This window comes from Culex quinquefasciatus, chromosome 3 (genome assembly GCF_015732765.1).
Source record: "Culex quinquefasciatus strain JHB chromosome 3, VPISU_Cqui_1.0_pri_paternal, whole genome shotgun sequence".
NCBI lineage: Eukaryota > Metazoa > Arthropoda > Insecta > Diptera > Culicidae > Culex > Culex quinquefasciatus.
In genome coordinates, this window is record NC_051863.1 from 170,260,142 (window position 1) to 170,272,533 (window position 12,392).

The 12,392-nt window shown below is 37.9% G+C and overlaps 2 protein-coding genes across 2 annotated transcripts; one reads left to right on the forward strand and one right to left on the reverse strand.

Annotated features, from left to right (window-relative positions):
• Positions 1–228: 228 nt before the first annotated feature.
• LOC119770439 (thioredoxin-like protein 1) lies at positions 229–1,448 on the forward strand. The gene is made up of 2 exons (XM_038265352.1): positions 229–487; positions 554–1,448. The coding sequence occupies exons 1-2, from the start codon at positions 393–395 to the stop codon at positions 1,317–1,319; spliced, it is 861 nt and encodes a 286-aa protein (XP_038121280.1). The 5' UTR covers positions 229–392; the 3' UTR covers positions 1,320–1,448.
• Positions 1,449–7,421: 5,973 nt separating this feature from the next.
• LOC6041455 (potassium/sodium hyperpolarization-activated cyclic nucleotide-gated channel 4) lies at positions 7,422–9,248 on the reverse strand. Its single transcript, XM_038261348.1, has 2 exons — positions 9,130–9,248; positions 7,422–9,069 (listed from the first exon to the last, which is right to left on the reverse strand). Exons 1-2 carry the CDS (start codon positions 9,246–9,248, stop codon positions 7,422–7,424), a joined length of 1,767 nt encoding a protein of 588 aa, XP_038117276.1.
• Positions 9,249–12,392: the final 3,144 nt, after the last annotated feature.

Here is a 12,392-nt window from a genome sequence, read left to right on the forward strand (position 1 = left end):
AGTCGATTTTTTGTTGAAGAAGAGTTACTCAAACTTTCCAAAGATGGGAATACCAAAAAATTTAGATTTTTTTAAATTAAACATGCGTTTTTTTAATTTTTCGTATTTTCTCTGTTTCACCCCCGAGTACAGCCCTGCTCAAACTTTCACATCAAATTTTAGTACAACGCAGGCAACCTTCCTCGAAACACCAACCCTGCTCACACGCGAGCTGTCAAATCGGCTCCGTCCGCGGTCCAAAACGTCACATCAAACAGAAATCTCTCGTCATCGTCGGTCGAAGTCGGTTCGTAATTCGTTCTGTTTTGCCAGATTAATTAGGTTAATTTACGGGAATTTTAAAGCTGGTTCCCGATCCGGATAGGTAGGAAAACAATCCTTTTGGCACAGTCATGGCCGTGAAAGCAATCAACGACGAGGGCCACTTCCAGGCGGAATTGTCGGCGGCAGGCGGAAAGCTGGTCGTGGTGGACTTTACCGCAACTTGGTGAGAGTTTGATGCTTGGGTTTGAAATTTTTCTTTGTTGACGGGGGTTTTGGTTTTGTGTTTTAGGTGCGGACCGTGCCGGAACATCGCCCCGTTGTTCGAGCAGCTCCCGGCCAAGTATCCGAAGGCGGTGTTCCTTAAGGTCGATGTGGACAAGTGCGCCGAAACGGCGTCGTCCCAGGGCGTGTCCGCGATGCCGACGTTCATCTTCTACCGCGCTAGGACAAAGATTGACCGGATGCAGGGCGCCGACATCAACGGGCTGGAGCAAAAGATCCAGAAGCATTACGTGGCCAGTGCGGACGAATCCGGCGAAGATTATGGGCACGGTCTGCTCGATCTGACCACCTTCATCCAGAAGAACCAGTGCGAGTGCCTGAACGAGGCGGATGACCACCCGATGGTCAACGCGTTCACTTCCGGGGCCGGCCATCTGGCCTCGGACTGCGACGAGCAGCTGATCCTGTCGATCACCTTCAACCAGGTTGTGAAGATCCACTCGATCAAGTTCAAGGCTCCGCCCACGCACGGCCCCAAGAACGTCAAGCTGTTCATCAACCAGCCGCGGACGATCGACTTTGATCAGGCGGAATCGCAAGTGTCGGTGCAGGATCTGGCCGTGGAACCGAAAGACCTCGAGGAGGGAAAGCCCATCCAGCTGCGGTTCGTCAAGTTCCAGAACGTGCAGAACATTCAGCTGTTTGTGCGGGACAATCAGTCGGGCGGGGAGACGACCATCATTGACCAGCTGGTGTTTGTCGGATCGCCGATTGCGACCACCAAGATGGACGACTTCCAGCGGGTTGCCGGCAAGAAGGGCGAAAGTCACTGAGAAAGAAGGCAGGAAGAGAGCACGAGCCGGCGCATGGAGAGCAAGGACGAAACGATCTTTGGGTTTATTTCTTTCTTTTTGTATAACTTATCTATAATATAACTTTGAGCAGTGTCTGATAAAAATAAATAGTTTGTTTCATTTTTGTGAAAAATCTAATCTAATTAACAACAATTTTGCAAACCAGTTTTCGGAGAAAAACATTGACCTTTGAAATCCTTAAATTCGGAGCATTTAAAAAAATTAACAAACAAGGAACGGCAGTTGTCCATACAAAAATGATACGTGAAAATTCAAAAATCTGTATCTTTTGAAGGAATTTTTTGATCGATTTGGTGTCTTAGGCAAAGTTGTAGGTATGGATATGGACTACACTGCAAAAAAAGATACACGGTAAAAAAAATTGGCGATTTTTTATTTAACTTTTTGTCACTAAAACTTGATTTGCAAAAAACACTATTTTTATTTTTTTTAATTTTTTGATATGTTTTAGAGGACATCAAATGCCAACTTTTCAGAAATTTCCAGGTTGTGCAAAAAATCTTTGACTGAGTTATGAATTTTTTAATCAATACTGATTTAAAAAAAAAATCGAAATATTGGTCTCAAAAATTTTTCAACTTTATTTTTCGATGTAAAATCAAAATTGCAATCAAAAAGTACTTTAATGAAATTTTGATAAAATGCACCGTTTTCAAGTTAAATCCAATTTTAGGTAACTTTTTTGAAAATAGTCGCAGTTTTTCATTTTTTAAATTAGTGCACATGATTGCCCACTTTTTGCGATCTCTTCGAAAAAATATTTTCAAAATTTTTAAACCAAGAATTGTTTATGTTTTAGAGGACATCAAATGCGTAATAATCAATATTTGGCCCTTTTGAAATGTTAGTCTTGTTTTAAATTTTTTTAAAATTTTACGAATGTTTCATATTTTAACATGGTAAATCGGACCATTAGTTTATTAGACCGGTGGGTTGTTTGGGTGAGACTTGGAAAACATCAATTTTCATGTTTTTAAACCTTTGCATGGCAATATCTCAGCAACTGAGGGTCGTATCAACTAAGTTCAAAAAAGCAAAATATAGAGAATTTTCTCAGCTTTTGAAAAATATTTTTTTCAAAAGTGGGCAAACATGTGCACTATTTTTAAAAAATGAAAAACTGCGACTATTTTCAAAAAAGTTACCCAAAAATGGCCTTAACTTGAAAACGGTGCACTTTATAAAAATTTCACAAAAGTACTTTTTGATTGCAAATTTGATTTTACATCGACAACTGAAGTTGAAAAATTTTTACGACCAATATTTCGATTTTTTGAAAAAATCAGTATTGATTAAAAAATTCATAACTCGGTCAAAGATTTTTTGCACAACCTGGAAATTTCTGAAAATTTGGCATTTGATGTCCTCTAAAACAAATCGAAAAATAAAAATAGTGTTTTTTGCAAATCAAGTTTTAGTGACAAAAAGTTAAATAAATATTTTTTTACCGTGTATAATTTTTTTTTCAGTGTAGTCCGTATCCATACCTACAACTTTGCCGATCAAAAAATTCCTTCAAAAGATACAGATTTTTGAATATTCATACATCATTTTTGTATGGACAGCTGCCAAATTTGTATGGAAAATTATATGTACAAACTAATGATGCAAAATGGCTTCTTTGGGCATACCGAAGGCACCAAAAAAGTTTCAGTCGGATTAAAAAATACAAAAATTAAAATTCTATAAAAAACTAACTTAATCCACCTATGTGGTTGGTGCCTTCCTCACTCTTTTCCAACAAGGGTGATATGTGGTATGATGGGTTTAGACACAAATTTGGTCCAAAAAAACACACATATCACTCAAGGGCTCATAAGTGACATCATAAGTGGTCATAGCTTGATACAGGGTTGCCAGATCTTCAATGTTTTGGACTCGTTGGAAAGATCTTTCGATTACCTAACCAACGATGGGTCGGATGATGGATCGGGATATTGTTTACATACATTTAAGTGAGATCCGGCTACAAAAAAAGTACATAAATATCACTTAAGTGGTCGTAACTCGAGTCAGGGTTGCCAGATCTTCAATGTTGTGGACTCGTAGGAAAAGTCTTTCAATGACCTAACCAATGATGGTTCGGATGATGGATCGGGATATTGTTTACATACATTTAAGTGAGATCCGGCTACAAAAAAGTACATAAATATCATATAAGTGGTTATAACTCGAGACAGGGTTGCCAGATCTTCAATGTTTTGGACTCGTTGAAAAGGTCTTTCAATTAACTAACCAACGATGGGTCGGATGCTGGATCCGGACATCGTTTACATACATTTAAGTGAGATCCGGCTTCAAAAAAGTACATAAATATCACTTAAGTGGTCGTAACTCGAGACAGGGTTGCCAGATCTTCAATGTTGTGAACTCGTTGGAAAGGTCTCTCGATTACCTAATCAACGATGGGTCGGATGATGGATCCGGACATTATTTAAATACATTTAAATGAGATCCGGCTACAAAAAAGTACATAAATATCATATAAGTGGTTATAACTCGAGACAGGGTTGCCAGATCTTCAATGTTGTAGATTCGTTGGAAAGGTCTTTCGATTGCCTAACCAACGATGGGTCGGATGATGGATCCGGACATTGTTTACATACATTTAAATGAGATCCGGCTACAAAAAAGTACATAAATATCACTTAAGTGGTTATAACTCGAGATAGGGTTGCCAGATCTTCAATGTTGTGGACTCGTTGGAAAGGCCTTTCAATTACCTAACTAACGATGTATAACATGATGATGTTTGGTTCAGGTTACTGTCATTTATTCATCTTCCGAAAATATGCGAAAACACATTTTTATACATAACTTTTGAACTACTTATCGAAACTTCAAACAATTCAATAGCACCGTATGGGACCCTAAACCAGCCAGTGCTGAGAAAACTGAGTGACAATATTGGTCACATACACACACACATACCCACACACATACCCACACACATACACACACACATACACACACACACATACACACACATACACACAGACATTTGTTCAGTTTTCGATTCTGAGTCGATATGTATACATCAAGGTGGGTTTTCGAGCTTTAAATGAAAAGTTCAATTTTAGAGCAGGATTATAGCCTTACCTCAGTGAGGAAGGCAAAAGACCGATTTCGTAGAGAATTGCTCATATAGAGAAGATGCGCAAGGATCGTCGGTTAACTCCTTAATGAAAGTCGCCATCAATATCTTCTCACTTGCGCTAACGATTTCAAAGCGCTTAAGATATAAAATTGCTTCCAACTACCGGCAACATGTTCTTTTGCACATTAGTTAGTCACTCACTTGAAAAATAATCCCGAAACATGTAAATAAATAGCAAGCGCCATAAAAAAAACAAACGCGCCAAGTCTTTTGACGATAAGATTTTGGCTACCCATTCCAATCGAAGGCTGAAGAAAACAGAGCGAGAAGCGAAGGCAAATAAAGAACAAAGGGTGGCCACCAACACCACCACCAGCGCCTTTTGGAGTGAGCCAGTGATGCCAGGAAACTTTCTCTATACATATACATACAACTTTTCGTGAGTGTTCGCTTAACACGGTGTGTTTTTTTAGAACAAACTAATGATACAAAATTCGGTATGTCTGATATCTGGCACCGTGAAAGAAGGGCTCTTTCTCGACATTTTGCGGGGTATACCGAAATATTTCGTCAGCAACTTTTTTTTTGAAGATTATTTTTCGATTTTATGGGATACAAGCCTTACCCGACAAACTTCGTTCTGTCTTTTTTCGTTTGTTGACGTTTTTTTATTTTTTGCTTATTCAGCCTCCTGTGATCAAAATTTGATTTTACGTAACTTTCTCCATACAATTTGCCGATGCTCCGGAATCGGTTCCAGAGTGGCCAAAGTGTTAATTAGTTAGCGTATAAACCTTCCTTGGGCTTATACGAACCCAACGCAACAAAGAGCACCTCGATCCGACGCTCCTTATTGAACTGATTCGCGTTCGAACAAAACCGTTGAAATTTTTTATAAATATAGATTTGTTCAAAAAAAGTCACAGAAAATCGGTGCATCCATGTTGATATCACTCAAACTTCTTTTAAATATGCCTTAGGGACTCTAACCAACTATATTTGACCAATATTTGACCTCCACAAAAAAAATCGAACCAAATTTATCGGATTTCTAGCATTCTTTGAAATTACTCCAAAATCCAAGCTCGAAACCCCGATACGACCGAAAATAAATCTTTTCATTGAACAATTTATCATGAAAATACAGCAACACATTGCCCGGATACGAATTTGAGCATTAAACAATGCAAAACATGGATTATTTGATAAATAAGCTGTTATTACCCAATAGGTTCCGAAAATTATTGTTTCTATCCTCTGCCACATTACACCATTACATTCTAAAACATTTCTGAATCAATCACATTGTAGAGAACAGTTTTCTGAACAAGTTCCATAAAATATGTAGTATCAGTTTTGGTTCAATATAAGCAGAGATACATTATGTCAAATTTTGTAAAATAAATAGTGCCTTTCTCCAAAATTTCTTATTTTAATTACCTTTCACATGATGGGCACTGCCTACTGAGTTTTGTAATGAACGATATAGAACAATTTTCATGAATTTCGTCAAAACTTGTCATAATTTTTATGTTTCAATAAAATATTATCATCATAAAAAATATCTGAGTAGGCAGTGCCCATTCATTTGAAAAATAGTTAAATTAAGAAATGTTGGAGAAAGGCACTATTTATTTCAGGAAATTGGACATATCTCTGCTTATATTGAACCAAAACTGATACTTTTTTATGGAACTTGATCAGAAAACTGTTCTCAACAAGGTGATTGATTCTAAAATGTTTTAAAAAGTAATGGTGTAATGTGGCAGAGGATAGAAACAATAATTTTCGGAACCTATTGGGTAATAAACAGCTTATTAAATAAATAATCCATGTTTTGCATTGTTCAATGCTCAAATTTGTATCCGGGCAATGAGTTGCTGTAATTTCATGACAAATTGTACAAAGAAAAGATTTATCTCGGTCTTATCGGGGTTTCCAGCTTGGATTTTGGGGTAATTTCAAAGAAAGCTAGAAATCTGGTAAATTTGGTTCAAATTTTTTTTATTGGAGGTAAAATATTGGTCAAATATAGTTGGTTAGAGTCCCCAAGGCATATTCATAAGAATTTTTAGTGATATCAACATGACCGGTTTTATGTGACTTTTTTTTGAACAAATATCCCATAAAATCGAAAAATAATCTAAAAAAAAAAAGTTTTTGAAATATTTCGGTATACCCCGCAAAATGTCGGGAAAGAGCCCTTCTTTCACGGTGCCAAACATCAGACATACCGAATGTTTTATCGTCTGAAAATAGAAAAATAGGCGTGGCCCAATGCATTCTCGTCTGATTAGAATACGTTTTGGAAATATTTTGTTTTAAAGGCTTGTAAAAAGAAAAGAATAACTTTCAGTAATACTGAAAATAAACTGAAATGTTCACAAAAAGTTGCTCTACTCGTTGGTGTACTTGGTTTTAGTAAATTTCAAGGAACACTCAAGATTATCTAGCATCATTCAAACACGACCGCTTATTAGGCTTTAAATGGGTATACTTCCCCTAGGTAATTAAAAGACCTTTTCAACGAGTTCAAAAGATTGTAGATCTGACAACCCTATCAAAAGTTATAAGCATATAAGTGCCCTGAATTATGAAGATCTGACTACCCAATATGATGGTATGAATAATGAATAAGGTTGATAGAACACTGAAAAGTCCGCCCTTTTGGATAGCATTACCCTCTAAATGTGAGGAAGGCACCAACCACCGAAGGGTGGATTATGTAACGCTTTTATATATCCAGCTTTTTAAGCGAAAATGGCGTTCGAATGGTGAACGCCCGAATTGTCAAAATCACGCAGTGGTACCAACATTACGAAAAAATTGTGCCATGGCATGACAGCCGCATTTTTTTTCTAACGCCATCTTCGCATAAAAACCTGGATATCTTCATTTATTCCGGAATCAACGGAGTGTTTACGAACAACTGCGTCTCTACAAATTTAATAAATCAACGATCACTACTCATAAAACTTCCTCGTCCTTCGGACGGTTTCCGCCCCGTCGATCGTCTCCAGAACCACGTCTCGTTCGAGCGCTGCCAGCGATTCGTAGCGTTCCCGGGCCATGTTGATGATCCGCTCGCGGACTTCCGGATGCTGCGTGAGCACCACTTCGAAAAGGTTCCTGTCCAGCACGTAAATTTCACTCGTCTCCACCGCTACAATGTTGGAGTACTTCATGGTGTCTCCGCCGAGCACCAGCTGGTACTCGCCGAAATGTTCTCCGTCCTCCAGATGTAGCACCTCCCTCCAAGCGGCCGTGTAGATCGCAACGGTTCCACGGATGATGAACACCATCCGAGCTCCGTCGGAACCGTCCGCAGCACTCACGATCAGATCGTCTTTCAGGTAGAGTTGGTACTGCATCGCCAGAAGCAGCTTTCGGATCATCTCGACGGTCATGGTGTCGTGGAAGAGGGACACCCCGGCAACCAGCGCTCCACAAACTTCGTCCCGGATCGGTGCGTGGAACTGATCGCTGGTAGCGAAGTCGATCAACCGCTTGCGGCTGTATCGGTTAGCGACACGATGATCGTAATAACGGAGCATCCGGGCTTCCAGATCGGGCGAAAGCTGCTCGTGCAGGATGTAGTTCTTCAGTTCGTGACGGTGCTCGTGGTACATGTTGTTGCTGGAGAAGGTGATCCTCACGAAGATCAGCAGTTCCGCAAGCAGGTAGATCTTCAGGATGTACCCCAGGATGGAAGCTGCCAGTAGCATTACGATGTCCTCGTTGGTCATGAACGGATCGATGGAGTGCGTCATGAGTCCTACGGTGTAGAGCGTCCGGAAGAAGCACTCGATGTAGCGATCCGCAGGCTTGTGATCCCAAATGTCGGCCCTGGATTTTGTCCAAGAGTGCGAATCAACCAGCTCCGGATCGGCTCCCTGAGCGATCCGAACCGAAAGGAACATCAAACAGCTCATCCAGTGGAGCGTTACGGTGATCACGACTGCGATCGTGGTGAACTTGACCACGTTTCGGCGAAATCCGTACCGCTTGTACACATTGTTGACGTAACGCAGGAACGTCCGTATACGGAAGATCTTCAACAAAGACAGTACGTTAATCAAATCCCAGAGGCAGCCAAAGTGCATGGTTCGCTTGTGAAGGCAGTCGAAGAAGCAATAGCTGAGCGGAGGTCGCGATCGTACATATCTCGAAATCAACGTGTCCGGAGCCGAACTTATCACATCCACCCAAAACCAGAACCTCACGTAGCGATTCGCGATCCGGCGCGGATCCAGCTCCACATGCTGGTTCTTCTTGTCGTAGAACCCCGTCCGAATCGTAAAGCAAATATCCACCATACACAACACATCTACGGTCAGCACGATAAGGTGGAACCAAGTTATGGTCATGTAGTCTTCCGGTTTGTACAGGAACGTCACATCGTACGGAAGCACCAAAAAAGAAGCTCCAAAAACCGCGATCATCACGCACTCCCAAACAAACCGCAAAAAGCTGAACGGATGAACCGTACTCCCGAAGAAGCTAATATGCCTTGACATTTCCCGCTTCATCGCGGTATCACTCCGGAACACCGACCTGGCCAGGGCGCTCGTCTCGTCCAAGTAACACAAGCGCCGGAACCATCTTGAAAACCTACAAATTTCAAAACGACATTTTTATAGCACCGCCATTATGGCAACTTTGACAACTTGCCGTTCGCGGCGCGATTCACCCGGCACGAAGGCCTTGTAGAGGTCGATGTCGGGTCCGGTTCGCCAGTCGGTGACCTTCGACGGGCTTTCCGTCGCAGCGTCCTCATCTTCCTGCGCCATTTTTGACAGTTTTGAGCAAAAAAAGTCGCTCAACGCTTGCCTTGTTTTGTTGGAGCTATCCACAAACAAGAGTATTTTTTTTTGCTGCCTCATGGATCCGCAGATTGACACCGAATTTGTCACGTTTCCGGAGTTCAGCGAAAGAGCACGTGTGTCAACGAATCACACAAATGGGACAAATATGAACGCGTGGAAACAAAAACAACGGACCCCCACCGCACCTCACTTAACCTGTCCTGTTTATTGTGGTGATGGAAAATGGGCACCCCACTTTCACGGGTTTTTGTGCGTGGGTGGGAAGAAAGAGTCGTGATTTATTCGGGGACGGAAATTTTCACGTGAATGCGTCTACGTACTCGACAGTAAATTGGTGTTGTGAGTTTTGGTAAGGAGGTGAGGCAATCAAAACGGAGATTTGTTTTTGAATGTTTTTTGATGTTGTTTGGGAAATAGAGTTGTTTTACGGAGTTTCAAGTAGTAGAAATACAGTTTGTTTAATTTAAATTTGACTTATTTTGCAAAATTATTTTGCAGTAATTACTTTAAATTTTTTTTGCTACGGTCATGGCTACGGTTAAAGTCTAGTACAAATTTAACTTAAAATTTCTGTTCCCCAGCTATGGTGGGGGCCGAAGGGAAGAAAAAACTCACTTTCAAATTTCAAGCAAAATTCACAGGTTGAAGCAAAAAAGTGTTATAAAAAGCTTTGTATTGTTATTATAGAAAAATAGCTAAACATCCATAAATCCACGGATTTTTTCAATGTCCATGGATCTTGAAAAAAAAACATTTTTTTTTAATGTGTACTTTTCCTATTGAATAAAAATTGCAGTCTAGGCTCGATTTACCGAAGGACTTGAATAAATTTCCCTTCGCATACTCAAATCACGAAAAAAAGTTTTTTCGATCATTTAGAATTTTAAATTCAAGGTGGCAGCCAAAATAGCGATTATGAAATATTGTAAAAATGCATTTGATTATTTAATAGCCAACCAACCATACAAATTTGACTTAAATGAGGTCGCAGAACTCGAATTTGCAGTAAAAACAAGAAAGAAAATGATTTCTGATTTTTTTTTGTAAATTTTACATCATTTTTTTATTAATTTCAATGATTCCGCAGCTGAGATTTCTATGTAAAATTATTATTTGAATCCAAAATATAAACAAAAATCGATAATTTAACACTTTGGCTTAATTCTGAGGGACGATTTAGATTCAGCGGGCAAAAATACATCTAAAACATGGTTGTTAACGATAAAATTATCGAGGTTCGATAACGATAGTTCTATCGTTATCGTCGGGACGATAGCGATAATCTATCGTTATCGTTATTCCAATAATTCTATCGGTGATAATTTTATCGACGATAACGGACGATAACTTAAATTTAAAATATTTCTAAAATTGATGCAAACCCACCAAATTATATTGAATTTTTAGGCTTCCTCTTAGTAAATATTTTTTTGATAATATGGTAACTTTCAAAGTAAAAATACTAAAAATAAAACACAAAATATCGATTTTTTTTTTGAAAGTACTCAAATTTGTATATTTTGCAATATGCGTATCAAACGATTAAAAATTTGTATGCATTTTTACTGTTTTAGAGTTTTTTGAATGAAATACTCAAATTTTCACAAAACACCGTATTTTCTCGAAAATGCTAAAATTTTTATATTTCGCACTATGGATATCAAACGATTTGAGATTTTGCATTTTTTTTTAACTGTTTTAGAGTTTTTTGAATGAAATACTCTCATTTTCACAAAATACCGTATTTTCTCATAAATACTAATTTTTTATGATTCGCAATGAAAATGAAGGTAAAATTTCGATTCGTTTGATAACCATATTGCAAATCATGAATTAAAAAATTTGAGTACATTAAAAAAATATGGTACTTTGTGAAAATTTGAGTATTTCATTTAAAAAACTCTTAAACAGTGAAAATGAATGCAAAATTTCGAATCGTTTGTTACTCATATTGTGAATTATAAAAAAAATAATTATTTTTGAGAAAATACGGTATTTTGTGAAAATTTTAGTATTTTAATTAAAAAAGTCTTTAACAGTGAAAATTCATGCAAAATTTCGAATCGTTTGATACCAATTTTGCAAATTATAAAAATTTCAGTACTTAAAAAAATAAGGTATTTTGTGACTTTTTTTAGTATTTATACTTTGAAACTCACCATATTATCAAAAAAATATTTTCTTAAATAAAACTTGAAAATTCAACATAATTTGGTTGGTTTTAGTCAATTTTAGAAATATATTAAATAGAAGATATCGTCCGTTATCGTCGATAAAATTATCGCCGATAGAATTATCGGAATAACGATATATTATCGTTATCATTAGACAATAATATTTTCGACGATAATTGTATCGACTAATAACTTTGATTTAAAAACATATGTTAGGACAATTTCCGAATTTCGTTAGGATTGTCCCATAGAGCTTTATGACGTTTTACGTACACACACTAGCGCACCGTTTGATTTTGCTGGCCGGACAAAATTTAACCTCACTTTCTTTCGTGTACGTATACGCAATAAATTCGCACGAAGATAACTCTATACATTTTTCCCTTGCAAATTAGACATTTTCAAATGAAGATATCTCAAGTTTAAGGAAAAATACTCCTGAGCAATACTCTGATATTTCGATCATTCGATTTTTTTTGTATTTTTTAATCCGACTGAAACTTTTTTGGTGCCTTCGGTATGCCCAAAGAAGCCATTTTGCATCATTAGTTTGTCCATATAATTTTCCATACAAATTTGGCAGCTGTCCATACAAAAATGATCCATGAAAATTCAAAAATCTGTATTTTTTGAAGGAATTTCTTGATAGATTTGGTGTCTTCGGCAAAGTTGTAGGTATGGATAAAGACTACAGTGGAAAAAAATGATACACGGTAAAAAAAATATAATTTGATTTTTTGAAAACATCTATATTGATTCAAAAATTCATAACTTGGTCATTTCTGAACTGGAAATTTCTGAAAAGTTGGCATTTGATGTCCCCTAAAACATATCAGAAAATAAAAGAAATAAAAATAGTTTAAGTGACAAAAAGTGAAATAAAAAATCACCCATTTTTTTTACCGTGTATCATTTTTTTCAGTGTAGTCCTTAT

Bases quoted from the DNA above. Each gene is read 5' to 3' on its own strand.
- LOC6041455 (XM_038261348.1), bottom strand. From the start codon at position 9,248: ATGGCGCAGGAAGATGAGGACGCTGCGACGGAAAGCCCGTCGAAGGTC. The intron at 9,070-9,129 runs GCAAGTTGTCAA...TGAAATTTGTAG, and splicing joins GGTGAATCGCGCCGCGAACG to GTTTTCAAGATGGTTCCGGC.
- LOC119770439 (XM_038265352.1), top strand. From the start codon at position 393: ATGGCCGTGAAAGCAATCAACGACGAGGGCCACTTCCAGGCGGAATTG. The intron at 488-553 runs GTGAGAGTTTGA...TTTGTGTTTTAG, and splicing joins GTGGACTTTACCGCAACTTG to GTGCGGACCGTGCCGGAACA.